The sequence below is a fragment of the Branchiostoma lanceolatum genome, chromosome 2 (genome assembly GCF_035083965.1).
Source record: "Branchiostoma lanceolatum isolate klBraLanc5 chromosome 2, klBraLanc5.hap2, whole genome shotgun sequence".
NCBI lineage: Eukaryota > Metazoa > Chordata > Leptocardii > Amphioxiformes > Branchiostomatidae > Branchiostoma > Branchiostoma lanceolatum.
In genome coordinates, this window is record NC_089723.1 from 262,758 (window position 1) to 277,204 (window position 14,447).

The 14,447-nt window shown below is 45.9% G+C and overlaps 1 protein-coding gene across 4 annotated transcripts; it reads right to left on the reverse strand.

Moving 5' to 3' along the window:
• Positions 1-85: 85 nt before the first annotated feature.
• Positions 86-7,303, reverse strand: LOC136427121 (fatty acid hydroxylase domain-containing protein 2-like). 4 transcript variants are annotated; one of them, XM_066415856.1, is made up of 10 exons: positions 7,037-7,303; positions 5,901-6,004; positions 5,405-5,508; positions 4,785-4,906; positions 4,227-4,465; positions 3,121-3,254; positions 2,455-2,570; positions 2,145-2,167; positions 1,887-1,921; positions 1,801-1,856 (listed from the first exon to the last, which is right to left on the reverse strand). In XM_066415856.1, exons 1-10 carry the CDS (start codon positions 7,076-7,078, stop codon positions 1,816-1,818), a joined length of 960 nt encoding a protein of 319 aa, XP_066271953.1. In that variant the 5' UTR covers positions 7,079-7,303; the 3' UTR covers positions 1,801-1,815. The 4 variants fall into 4 exon arrangements, with proteins under 4 accessions (XP_066271950.1, XP_066271951.1, XP_066271952.1 ...); XM_066415853.1 differs by lacking the exons at positions 1,801-1,856; positions 1,887-1,921 and adding an exon at positions 86-1,659 and having other exon boundaries at positions 7,037-7,300; XM_066415854.1 differs by lacking the exons at positions 1,801-1,856; positions 1,887-1,921 and adding an exon at positions 86-1,659 and having other exon boundaries at positions 4,257-4,465; positions 7,037-7,298.
• Positions 7,304-14,447: the final 7,144 nt, after the last annotated feature.

The following is a 14,447-nucleotide window of genomic DNA, read 5'->3' on the forward strand; positions in this document are numbered from 1 at the left end:
ACCTGAAGTGATTAAATTACGAGAGACAAAAAATAATAAGGTCCACCAGACAAAAGCCATCTATAAAATAGAAGCAGTGCAAAGATTCCACCATCATCAGTGCTACATTTATTGGCATTAAGTGCAGAATTCTGCAGAAAGTACAGCCAGATGATATCATATACATGATACTATCTTGAACACTGGCACATGGGACTATGTTGAACACTGGTACATGTTACTATCTTTGGCTATATATATATATATATATATATATATAGCCAAGCCTGTCCAGGCCAAGTCCACTTGGTACAAGCAACCACCTACAGTCACAAGCCACATTAAAACTTTTCCATCAAATTTTACATTCTTAAAACCTTCTGCCAGGTAACCTACTGTCCTACCCGACCAGCAAACACTTTTTTCACAGTCCACAGGGCCGGCTTTCATTCCCTACGCAACAGCCAAAATTGATGGACAGTGGCATCCAGGTCAGCAGCAGCCATTTCAAAAGGGTTGACTTACTATAGTATCACAGGTTACTGTACTGAGAATTCTTTTTCAAAAAGATACATTTGCTACAAACTCACAAAGGGGTTCACAGTATACTCCAGTACGTGGTAGTTTGGTGTATAAATAAAACAGCACACTCAGAATGGGAACAACTGTACCCTGGTACATGTTGCTAGGTTGGACACTGGTACATGTTACTAAGTTCAAGACACTGTGGTTATATAACTTAAAGGTTGGACACTGGTACATGCTACAAATTGTACAATAGGTAGTACTATAGGTTTGGCACTGGTACATGCTACTAGGTTGGACACAGGTACAATTGCTAATAGGTTGGGCACATACACATACATGTTACTAAGTTCAAGACACATGTGGTTACATGTTACTACTAATTTTGGGCATTGGTATATGCATGTTACTAGGTAGGACACTGGTACATGTTACTATGTTGAACACTGGTACATGTTATTAGGTAGGACACTGGTACATGATACTATCTTGAACACTGGCACATGGGACTATGTTGAACACTGGTACATGTTACTGTACTAGATTTGACAGTGGTATATATTACTATAGGTTGGGCACCGGTGCTTGATTAATACTAGGTTGAACACTGGTATACGTTACCAGGTTGGAACTTGTACAGTACCCAGTACATGTTACTTGGAAGTGCACTGGTACATGTTAGTAGGTTGAACACTGGTACATATTACTCACTTGTACAGTAGTACATATTACTACTTTGTGCAGTAGTACATATCACTACCTGGTACATGTTACTAGCTATAAGTTGTACTCTCAATGGTACACGATACTAGGTTGTGTACTTATACACTTAAGCATGTATTGTTGTAACTTATAGACTCCTTTGTGAATCACTTTGTCTTCCCGAACGGCTCTTGGTTCTTGTCTTGGGTCTGGCCGCATGAGGAAACCCTTGGACCGTGGCAAGATGTCTGGTGGCAGGAAGACTCGTGACAAGACGTCTTGCGGCAGGACAGGGCCTCCTTGCCGACCTTGGGTTTGTCGGGGACGGACCAGGAGAGCGGGGTGAGGCCCAGCAGCATGATGTGGCGTTCGTACGCCTTGTTCCCGCGGAACTGCTCATCGGTTCCATGTAGACGGTCCAGAACCCCCATCACACCGTAGCACTGGTTAAACCTGTAGTAAAAACACACCGTAGCACTGGTTAAACCTGTATAACACCGTAGCACTGGTTAAACCTGTAACAAACAACACACCGTAGCACTGGTTAAACCTGTATAATACACCCTAGCACTGGTTAAACCTGTAGTAAACATCACACCGTAGCACTGGTTAAACCTGTAGTAAACAACACACCGTAGCACTGGTTAAACCTGTACAACACTCAGTAGCACTGGTTAAACCTGTAGTAAACATCACACCGTAGCACTGGTTAAACCTGTGAAAAAACAACATCATTTGTGTGTAAGTTGGAGTGTACTTACTTCAAGGGTTAGGGCTAGAGCTAGGGTTTGACTTAATGTAATGTGTACTTTGACTTCCCGGGCATGGTGGAAGTCTTGTGTAAGTTTGAGTGTATTTACTTGGCATGGTGGAAGTCAAAAGCTTCGGGAGTTAGGGTTGAATGGTTAGAGCTAAGATAAGGGCTTGAGTTAACTTACTTGGCATGGTGGAAGTCGTGAGCCTCAGGGTTAATGGTTGAAAGGTTAGAGGTTGAGTGTATGTAGTTTGCCTTACTTGTCATGGTGGAAATCGTGAGCATCGGAGCATAGGGTTGGGGCTAGGGCTTGTCAATGACTGTACATGTATGTAGGTTGACTGAGTTAGGGTTAGGGCTTGAGTGTACTTACTTGGTGTGGTGGAAGTCATGGGCCTCAGGGTTAGGGTTTAAGGGTTGAGGGTTAGGGTTGATGGGTCAGAGTTAGGGTTAGGGCTTGAGTGTACTTACTTAGCATGGTGAAAGTCGTGCGCCTCCGGAGATGGCAGCAGGGGGAAGTGGTAGCCGCTGTGGGAGACGGAGGTCGTGGTGAGGGCCAGGCAGAACCACAGCCACACAGTCGCCACATGGGACCCCATCAGCACCGGACCTACAGGGCACAACAACCAGGTTACAGCAACCAGGGTACAACAAACATGATACAACACACAGTACAACAAACCACAGCCACACAGTCGCCACATGGGACCCCATCAGGACTGGACCTACAGGGTATAACAACCAGGTTACATCAAACTGTACAACAACCACGGTACAACAAACAGTACAACAAACGGTACAACAACCACAGGAAGACCGTCGCCATATGGGACCCCATCAGGACTGGACCTACAGGGTACAACAAACGGTACATCAACCATGGTACAACAAACGGTACAACAACTTCAATACAACAAACCATGCACAGCCAGACGGTCCCCACATGGGACTCCATCATGATTGGACCTGGCACAGGGCACAACACACAGGACCATACAACCAGGTTACAACACATGAGACAAGAAACAGGTGAGAAAAGTGAGTACAGGTGAGTACAGGTGTGACATGCTCACCTGCAGCTACAGGCAGCACGTTGGACAGGATGTGCTCCAGGGGATGGGCAGTAGGGTTAGGTGAGAACAGGTGAGAAAGTTTCTTACCTGCAGCTACAGGCAGCACGTTGGACAGGATGTGCTCCAGTGGATGGGCGTACAGAGCCACAATCCCGATGGGCGCCGTCCACTCGTGGTGCTTCTTGTGAACCCGCTTGTAGAGGAAGGGCTGGTGCAAAAGTCTGGGGAAGTAACATGTCACAGGTTAATCACATTTGGTACATATTGACTAGTTGCTTAAGAGTGGGACAGGCCTGTGAGAATAGTAGAACATGACCTATGACCTGTGAGAATAGTAGAACATGACCTCGGACCTGTGAGAATAGTAGAACATGACCTCAGACCTGTGAGAATAGTAGAACATGACCTCAGGCCTGTGAGAATAGTAGAACATGACCTATGACCTGTGAGAATAGTAGAACATGACCTCGGACCTGTGAGAATAGTAGAACATGACCTCAGACCTGTGAGAATAGTAGAACATGACCTCAGGCCTGTGAGAATAGTAGAACATGACCTATGACCTGTGAGAATAGTAGAACATGACCTCAGACCTGTGAGAATAGTAGAACATAACCTCGGACCTGTGAGAATAGTCAAACATGACCTCTGACCTGTGAGAATAGTAGAATATGATCTCTGACCTGTGAGAGTAGTGGAACACGGCCTCTGACCTGGAAGAGTATTAGAACATGACCTCTGACCTGTGAGAGCACTAGACCATGACCTCTGACCTGTGAGAATAGTAGAACATGACCTATGACCTGTGAGAATAGTAGAACATGACCTATGACCTGTGAGAATAGTAGAACATGACCTCGGACCTGTGAGAATAGTAGAACATGACCTCAGACCTGTGAGAATAGTAGAACATGACCTCAGGCCTGTGAGAATAGTAGAACATGACCTATGACCTGTGAGAATAGTAGAACATGACCTCAGACCTGTGAGAATAGTAGAACATAACCTCGGACCTGTGAGAATAGTCAAACATGACCTCTGACCTGTGAGAATAGTAGAATATGATCTCTGACCTGTGAGAGTAGTGGAACACGGCCTCTGACCTGGAAGAGTATTAGAACATGACCTCTGACCTGTGAGAGCACTAGACCATGACCTCTGACCTGTGCAAGTAGTAGAACATGACCTCTGACCTGTGGGAGTAGTAGAACATGACCTCTGACCTGTGCGAGTAGTAGAACATGACCTCCTCCACCAGCACAAACACGATGAGCTCCACCACGACCCAGTGGAACCACGGGAGTTCGCGCCCGCAGGGCATGCCGCGCCAGCTGAAGAGGTGCGGGGCGCCCAGCACGGTGACCAGGCCGCCCACCACGAACTGGTTAAACAGAACCAACTTCACCGTTTTCCACAGCTTTGCAGAGTCCACCTGAAAGCAGCAAAGGAAATTTTGTTGAGCTGTGATTTTACTCAGATTTTTCACATTGGACCTTCCACATCCCTATTGCAACTGTTTAGCTTCAGTGAAACCAGTGAAGTAAAACAAACCAGTTGATAAGTCTTTGAAGTCCAGAAAAGGAAGTCATTGCAAGAACTTACTGAGTCCACTTAGAGCAGACCTCAAAGATAGAGGACTCGAACTGTTTCGGGAGCTAAGGAAGCTCGCGAAGAACAGGACAAAGTGGAGAGAATTGAAGGAGGACTGACGCGGCAGCTGCACAGTGGACTACTACTAGCGTGTTGCTCACCGGGACGTTTTTCTCCTCCTGTATTTTGTACCTCAGCAGCGCGGCGGGCTGGCCGGTCACGTCAACAACCAGCAGGAACCCGTTTACCAACCAGAACACCAGGGACGGGACCAACAATGTGCCTGAAACAACAATAACAACAACGACTTACAACAAACTGTTAAACATAACCAGAAGACCAGCGAAGGGACCAACAATGTGCCTTCAACACCACCAACAAACTGTGAACTGGAACCTAACCCTTTCATTTTAAAACCCTTTCAAAAAAGGTAGGTAAATGTAGTCCCATGGCCTTTTTTGAGGCCATAGGGGCAGTGGGGTGTTTGGAATGTGGAGCCCAACCCTCTCCTTCCACCACTTTTACCTCCCCAACCGAAGTCAGGTACCCAAGTTTACATGTGGGCGAAGTGAGAAAAGTCAAATGCCTTTCCCAAGGGCAAAACATCAGTGCCATGTCAGGGGATTTAAACCCTGTAAGGACCACTAGGTTTGAGGCCGTTACGTCAACACCACACCACCAACCCTTTGACCTTAAAACCATAACTTATCCATTGACTTCGATTTTAAATATAACCTTGGAGAAGAAACAGCAGGGTAGAAGTGAAATCTGCCTCGCTCACCGAGACTTCCCAGCAAACGTTCATCTTCCCCAAACAAGTCGTACACCAGACCCCACTGGTGCTGCCAGAAACTGTCGGACGCCTTCCACAGGCCCTGCACATGCCTGCAAAACAGTGGTTGCTATGGTGATTATGTGGTTGCTATGGTGATTATGTGGTTGCTATGGTGATTATGTGGTTGCTATGGTGATTATGTGGTTGCTATGGTGATTGTGTTGTTGCTATGCTAACCAGATGATTGTGTGGTTACTGTGGTGATTGTGTGGTTTCTATGGTGATAGCATGATTGCCATGGCTACCAAGTCATGGCTTGCCTGGTATCCAAACATATCATAGCCGCCGAGTCTCTTCTGTCCTCTCCGCAAAGAGGCAGCTATGATAGGTTTGGATACCATGCTTACCTATTATCAGGTGATTGTATGGTTGCTATGGCAATTGTGTGGTTGCCATGGTGATTGTATGGTTGCTATGGTGATTGTGTGGTTGCCATGCTTACCAGGTGATGGTGTTCCTTGCTGCCACCAGACACAGCAGTGCCGACCCGAGCACAAACACACACTTCTTCAGGGAGCCCAGAACAGAACCTCCATCCTTCGGCACCTGGGCACAGACAGGAATGGAAACTAGTAGAAGTTTTCTTATTATTATAACTCATAGGGACGTAATTCTTAACATCATCTTGTCGAGCTAGTTCCTCGCATGAGCAAGATTCCTTCACCTCTTCCTGTCCTTCATTATGGTGCAGTTGCAATCATCAGAAACATCGCTACAGAAAGGTTTTAGTCCTGTACATTAAATAAACCTACATGCACACAAAGTCTGTCCCTGGAGTCATGTACGTTACTTACCCTTGCTGAAAGCTATAATACATGATAACTAATGAGTATTAATTGATTTTTAATCAATCTTTTGCATTCCACCTGATTTTGCCTGACACCGCATCGCCGTGACATCGCAATCTCACGTCTGTAGAGACTGGATAGGTTTGGAGGCTGGATTTCACGTTCAGGTCGCAACTCCCTCCTTTGTTTTGTTAACATGGTTAAATTTGAATAATTAGGTCTCTGTTGTTGTTGTTGTAGTCATTTCATCATCATCTGAACTGTAGTCATTTAGTCAGGACTATTGATGTGGAAAGTGGTTCTGAGAGGTTTACCAGTCTGACCACGATCCAAGTCTACATGTACAACTACAAGATCCTGGGTATACAATTTTGCCACCTGTGTACATGTGTATGTTGTGCACATACATGCTGTATGATTATCGATCATTCTCCAATGATCGATCTCTGTGGCGAGATCGATCATCATCATCACAGAGATCGATTATACACAGTGACGCAAAAAGCAGATGTTAGACAACAATTTCATCTGCTAATTTGACTATCAGTTAGATATCTAAATCGCTAAAACGTCATTTTTGCCTACCAGTCGTCGAATACCCCGGATGATACCAATAACACTGCGATTATACAAGAGTATGAAGTAGGGGTCCTTATCGGAAAAGTGGATCAAATGAATCTGTCCGGAAATGCAGTTTGTACTCTTCAGTACAAACCTGGTGCGTTACGCCATAAGGCAGTTTACTGGGTACGCAATATAAACAATCAAACAGACAAACAGACAGACAGACCTGCTCGCGATCGCGGGCCGTTTCTTCCGGCTTGGTCTGCATAATTTTCTCTCGGTAAGCTGGCTGATCGCGGCGGCAGAGAAGGCTACAATGTTCCGGTCACGCGTCCGAACGCCTGATTCCCTCAGAAGGAGTTATGACCCAGATATGAAGAGATAGTGACGATGGGGAGGATCACGGGTTTGTTGTTGTTGTTGTTGTTATGACGTCTGCCAGCCCTCTTTGTTGCTGTATTTCTCCCTGCGTAGCCGGGTGACCTTAGGTGACCTTATGGTCAGCGCTGACAAACGTAAAACAATATTTTAATACGTGTGTATTTCATCTATTATAAGACACTTATTCTTTCATAAAAGAAAGAAAATATTTTAAACTAGCGATAGGTATTATCTCACGGTTCTGGCTAAAGGTTCAGACAAAGTATGGTAATGAATCGTTGTATGCGTTTGTATGCAACTGACCTTGCAGTGGGGACCCCTAGCTTTTTAAGTAATCATTGCATGTCGCCAGCGTCAGTTTTGCTAACTCGGTCCAACAATGATCATCTATCAATGATTAGAGCTACAAATAAAACACAGCAAGAACAATTTCTACTATTTTTCTAGCAACCCGTTGAGAATGGAACAGCGTACATTCGATCGTTTGCCGTATCATATGATGCCTGAGAACGAATTTGCGTGATTTTTGGCAAGATTGTTGAAGACGTGTTTGGCAGTGCTTAATAAGATTGTAACTTCCCATTAAGAATACTGACAGAAGTCAATCTACTTTGCAATATGATGTACTCTTATCAACCCCTGCGCAACTAAAAACAAGTGATCAATTTTGTAACGTTAACTTTATGTACATGCCAACGTTAGAAAGCATCGCTAATTTCCTGGGTTGTAGTTTTTACAGAATGTGATAGGTGGCGCTGCAACTTCGTATGCCTTGTTGTTACACCGATCCTTTGACAAGAGACTTGTGATGGAATAGAATCTATTTCAGGGACAGGTTTGTATGAGTGTGGATGGTGTTCAGCACCAGGGACAGGTTTGTGTGTGTGTGGATGGTGTTCAGCACCAGGGACAGGTTTGTATGTGGGTGGATGGTGTACAGCACCAGGGACAGGTTTGTGTGTGTGTGGATGGTGTTCAGCACCATGGACAGGTATGTTTGTGTGTGGATGGTGTTCAGCACCAGGGACAGGTATGTGTGTGTGTGGATGGTGTTCAGCACCATGGACAGGTTTGTATGTGGGTGGATGGTGTACAGCACCAGGGACAGGTTTGTGTGTGTGTGGATGGTGTTCAGCACCATGGACAGGTATGTGTGTGTGTGGATGGTGTTCAGCACCAGGGACAGGTTTGTGTGTGTGTGTAGGTGGTGTTCAGCACCAGGGACAGGTTTGTGTGTGTGTGGATGGTGTTCAGCACCAGGGACAGGTTTGTGTATGTGTGAATAGTGTTCAGCACCATGGACAGGTTTGTGTATGTGTGAATAGTGTACAGCACCAGGGACAGGTTTGTGTATGTGTGAATAGTGTTCAGCACCAGGGACAGGTTTGTGTATGTGTGCATAGTGTTCAGCACCAGGGACAGGTTTGTGTATATGTGAATAGTGTTCAGCACCATGGACAGGTTTGTGTATGTGTGAATAGTGTACAGCACCAGGGACAGGTTTGTGTATGTGTGAATAGTGTTCAGCACCAGGGACAGGTTTGTGTATGTGTGGATGGTGTTCAGCACCAGGTTTGTGTGTGTGTGGATGGTGTTCAGCACCAGGGACAGGTTTGTGTGTGTGTGGATGGTGTTCAGCACCAGGGACAGGTTTGTGGTGGGGGGGGGTGTTCAGCACCATGGACAGGTTTGTGTATGTGTGAATAGTGTACAGTAGTGTTCGGCAAACCTTTCACTTTAGTAAAAAAAGTAAACAAAAATAAGTTAGTCTGATAAGTAAAGTAGAAGTTAAGTGAAGTATCTGTTATTCTGGTAGAGATTGTAAGAGCAGATCCATCAGCTGTTGCTGTTTCAGTAGCGATTTGTTCTCACTCGGAAATTGTCCCATTAATTACTCCGCGGCGGTTTCCTTCCATTACGAGTTCTCCTAAAGGCGCCTGAGTCCTCGATCCTTACTCACCGCCTCCAGCGTTCTTCACACCCAGATTCCACTGGACAGTGATCTCGCTACGACTGTACTGCGACCTCGCTGCGACCAAAGGATTTTGTTCCGTTTTGTGTGTTTCCTTGCCTTGCATCATATTTTAGTTACGAACTATTTCGAAGCAGGGCAGTGTTCCATTTCATTCAAAGGCACGAAAAAGCAGCAGCATTTTATTGACAGCATGATATTCAAAAAAGAGAGAAAAATGGGAGACAAATCAGCTAAAACTTATCCCTCAAAATCAAATCAAAATCACGTCGAATCAGAATCATACCAAACTGGCACTTTTACATATTGTTACTCAAATGCAATGTTGGTCGCTGCACAGTCGCACAGCGCTCGCCGCCTAGTGGAAATAAAGGAGGGGGGTGTGTGTCCGGTATCAGATGAAGTCATCTGAAGTGTGCGAAGCGAGAGGGAGGTCAATTGGATGTCGGATGCCTTCCGTGTGAAGCGGCCACCGTTCCACCCGATTGCGGGTTTGGCCCAGTTGTGTCAGGGATATCAATGGCGGGGGTTAGAGGATCTAACCTGAGGTACAGACCAACCGTGGCGTCGTGTGGCGCAACTGTAGAGCACGCGGCTGTCAAACAATGGGTCCCGGGATCTAATCCCAGGTGTGCCCACAGACATGTCCGAACTTGCGCCCCGACGTTGTGCCCTTGGGAAAGGCACTTAACACGACTTTCCTCACTTCACTCAGGTGTAAATGAGTACCTAGCTCATCTAGGGTTAGGAAAGTCCCTCGGATAGGACGTTAAATGGAGGTCCCGTGTTTGGGGAGAGCAACAGTTCACCTGTTATGTCAATCCTTCCACAAAATGTGGTAAATCAAAATAAATAAATAAAAATAAACCGGCCCGCTACTATATGTTTTGTACCATGTATATGTACTGACATATGTTGATAGATTTATCAGGGCTTAAATGGTGCAATCTGTACCTCTGTTCTATTTTATCTGACCCTTACCACTTTCCTCATGACCCCGATGAAAAGTGGCCTGCAGGCCGATCTGAGCTTCTCGTGAACTTCTGCTGCAGTGCCAAGGTCAAGGTCACACGCCAAGAGGCCCAAACCACCTTCACCTTCCTCTGTCCAAGACCTACCGACATAAAAAAATACCATCACAATCCATCCAGTGGTTCTAACGTTATTCTAACTGCCTCCATTTTTCATGGAGATAAAACCAGCTATCGCAGCGAGCGGCGGTCCCTAACTCGAGTTGATAAACAGCACAAAGACATTTACACTCTGCCTCAGTAGCTCGTTGGGACAAAACATGCAAGGAACTCATGACTGCGACATTTATCTCCTTGCCGTGCAGCGAATGTTGGAGCGTCGCCAAGACGAAACGAGCCTCTCACGATCCGTGGTGAAACGCTGAATATAAATGAGCTTGACGTTTGCGATTCCTCGATGTCTCTCTGGGCCTGCTGCCAAACCGTCACTTCTAGTCGGGATGTTCCAGCACGCTCGTGTCGAGATCAATACGTGCCGAAGTACCACAGAAAAAAAAACAAGTCAAGTCAAGTCAAGTCAAAGCCTTTATTTTACTTCGAAGTGCTTGTTCGGCCACATGGCCGCTTTTCAACAAGGTCGAAGTGAAGTGGAGGGGCAGGAGTCACGGATAAAGAGTACAAAATAAATTTAACGTAAACTGAAGTTCTGCTGCAGTATCAAGGTCACATACTAGGGGGCCCAAAATCGACCTTGACCTTAGTCTCCCCAACACCTACCCACATATCAAATATCATTACAATCCATCCAGAGGTTCTTAAGTTATGCTGACAACAATAGTCCGGAAACACAAACACAGAGACAGACAGACCCACACACACACACAGACACACACGCCAAAAACAATATCTTCATTTTTCATGGAGATAACTAGGTGGTCCAAACTTGGGTCACTTCTTCCTAAGCACAAGAGCTATCTACAGACCAACAATCGTGACCATACCTTGTCCAGAACATACAGAGATATCAAAGCCGAAAGTTCCGCTGCAGTACTTAGGAAATCCGCCAGGTGGGGGGAGGGCAAAATCTAATCATTTCACGACAGACACACAAACGCTGTCTAGAACATAACCTCAGTTTTTCATAGAGGCAATTATAATATCACATTTCCGGGACCTCTGAAATCTACACTACCAGTACCAGCAACACTTCAACAAACTGGTTTAAAAAATTTAATTAATTAAAAAAATCATAAAACGGGTCTTGGTGGATGTCAACGTGCAGATGTCGGCACATTGGCGCACCAAATGGCACATATTTTGACAGGTCACTCGATGGGCGTCACACCACCGTCATGATAGGTGTATCGTGTAAAGTGCCTTTCCCAAGGGCACACCGTCGGGGTATAGTGAGCATCGAACCCGGGACCTATTGGTTCTGAGTCCAACGCTCTAACCGTTGCGCCACACCGACGCCACACCCCCGACAAACTGGGTAGTCTCGATTTATCCAAGCATTAGGAATGTGAATATTCCTCACCGAATGCCAGACTTCCTTCGGAAACAAAAAATAAACGAATTCTTCGTAAAATGTAGGCTCTACTAGGCTCCACAGGGCGCTGGAAAAATCGTAGAAATTGGCCAAATAGACGGATAACATGCCAGAGAAGTTACAGTTTGCGACTTCTAGATAGCAAATTGGACCCTCTCTCCGTTACCGACTTCCTTAGCATACTATTCACTCAATTTAGCCAATTTCCACTTTTTTTTCAGCCATCCGCGGGGCCTGGTAGAGGCAAAACGCGTTTTCATTCCCAAACACGCCGCCAACCCTTTTTCAAGAAAGAAGCGGCTCTTCCGTTCTGTAAATCAAATCGGTTGTTTCGACCTCAGATCGGGAAGGGCGAAGTAAATTCTATTAAGCCTTTTTATCGCCCAAATGGAGGGTGCTCCGGGGGGATTAGGTCCGGGGATTTGGCGCTTAGCCTGATTTATAGCTGTAGTGACCGCCCGTCAGTTTCAGCCGCCGTGGCGAGCCCGCGGACCGAGCTGCGAGGAGTGCTGCAGAGGGCGGGAGGAGTGGGGTTTCCAGTAGCCTCCTTTACAGACCTCTAGGGTCGTTTATTTTTTGGGGGAGCATATGGTCATAGGCGGCAATACGGATTCCTCATGGCCAGCAATACGGGTTCCCCAGCAAAATACCCGATAAGTTGAAAATCGCGCTCCATCGGCACCGCCCGGGAGGTCTGCAAGGAGGCTAGGGTTTCCAGCGACCTGTGGAGCCTGGTAGAGGCTAGGGTTTCCAGCGACCTGTGTAGCCTGGTAGAGGCTAGGGTTTCCAGCGACCTGTGTAGCCTGGTAGAGGCTAGGGTTTCCAGAGGGCAGAGGCTCTTCTTCTACACCCACATACCTGACATCCTTGGTGCCGAGGTCGCTGCTGGGTGTCAGTGCGAATCAACCCCGCAGTATTTACTCCACCGCCCTGCTACATCAATGAGCGGTCGACTCTCCTTGGCGAACTACCAGGGCTCATGGGACATGCCGTTAACCTTTTAGCGCTTGATGCCTAGATATCTCTTTTACTTCGACTTCGAGAAATTACTCTGAATTAGATTTGAAAAACAGTTTGTTACATCGCATTCTATATCTATATATTGTAGTAAGTATCACATGAGAGGGTCTGCACCCGTGCAATGCCAAGGCCGACTATATCAAATCCTCAACATGAGTTATATTTGCCGTACGACATAAGAGCAGTCAGTGATCTAACGTGACTAAGCCGACCCTGTAAGGCCTGTAACTTTGCTGTATAATGGATAAGGGACGTGTTCCTCAGCATCGCCCCCGAGTTTCACCGCGCCATGCCATCCAGACTGACTTTATATCTATATTTATCTTAATTCTTCCAGTTTCACAATTTTGTGGTTGGGCGGGGGGGGGGGATTTTACAGTTGCTCATTCTTAAAGATTAAGTCAAGACCTTCAGCAGTACGCCTGAGGAAATCATGAGCGTTCTTAATCCTTGGAAGATTCAGATTCAGTTTTATTCCTCCTGACTTTGCACATGACATTTCATAAAAATATGCACATGAAGTACGTCATCATTTACAAATTTGTATAATTCACTTATCAATTAAAACAATAACTATAAATTTACGAATTTAAAATCTCTTGCACGATCAGATTGAGAATAAGGTACCAAGTTAAGTTTCAATTATACATGAACAATTTCAACAGCTTTATCCTTGGAACATCGGGAAGTTTACGCGCCTCAGAAATGGAACCTCGCGCCCACGACATGACTGGCGTAGTTTGTAGAGCTAAGATAGGAGAAGGCGGGCGAAGAGAAATGGGGGTATAACAGCACAAATGCTCATAACGACATTCTGAACATTTACTAAGCATTAAAAGTTTGGCACAAACGTCATGAGTCTCTCTTGGCCATCAAAGTGGATGAGAGAAAAAGAAGAACGGTCTTTCATTCAACACGCGGGATTACTTTAAATGGACGAAAGACATGGGAGCCGAGACTTTAACTAAAGCTGGACTTTCACTAAGTGATCTCCCTTCACGCTTTAGTCCCCCATTAAACTAGATAGCGATCGCGCTCACGAGCTCGCTGTAACCTGAACTGGATTTGTTTAACCCGTGATTTCCTAATAGGAATTTCATGTAAAATGTAACAGTATGACTGAAAAGACAACAAAACACACAAAGCACAAAAAGATTGTGAATTGCTCCTTTTTCTATAAAATTCGTTGAGCACTCTGTCAAATTTTATGTCGCAGCACGCGCGCCTCTTTAATGGAATGGGCGGGGTATCACTAAAGCTGGGTTTTCGCTAAACGCCCTCCCTTCACATCGTCGTCTCCACGGGCCGTTAGCTTCAGGAGTCTGCCAGCGTCAGGCGGATCTGATGTGAGGTTGATAACCCCACTCCGTCCGGAGACAACGCGGCAATCCGATCCTTCTTCATCGTTTATAACAGCTGAGCTGCCGGGACGTGATCGTCAAAGGGGTTCACTGTAAATACATTTTAAAATTTTTATTTCGTACTAAGGCGAAAATGGGGTGTTCGCGGTGGTTTTAAGTTTGCGGCAGCGCTATAGTCACACACTGCTACAGTACTGGGGGAAATGTTCGCGGTGGTTTTAAGTTCGCGGTGAAACGGTCGCCGGGAAAACCACCGTGAACATTTCTGCATTTACAGTATTCAGTTCGTGAAAGGGCCGATGCAGCTCACGGGTGTTAGACAGCAAAGGGTCAAGAACGGGGCTGGAAGTTAAAGTGACGGCTAGAGTGCATGTCGGCTTGAA

Coding starts and splice junctions, on each gene's coding strand:
- LOC136427121 (XM_066415853.1), bottom strand. CDS start 7,078: ATGCAGACCAAGCCGGAAGAAACGGCCCGCGATCGCGAGCAG. Junction 4,466..4,784: donor AGGAGGAGAAAAACGTCCCG/GTGAGCAACACG, acceptor TGCTGCTTTCAG/GTGGACTCTGCAAAGCTGTG. Junction 1,660..2,144: donor CACGACTTCCACCATGCCAA/GTAAGTTAACTC, acceptor TTTTTACTACAG/GTTTAACCAGTGCTACGGTG.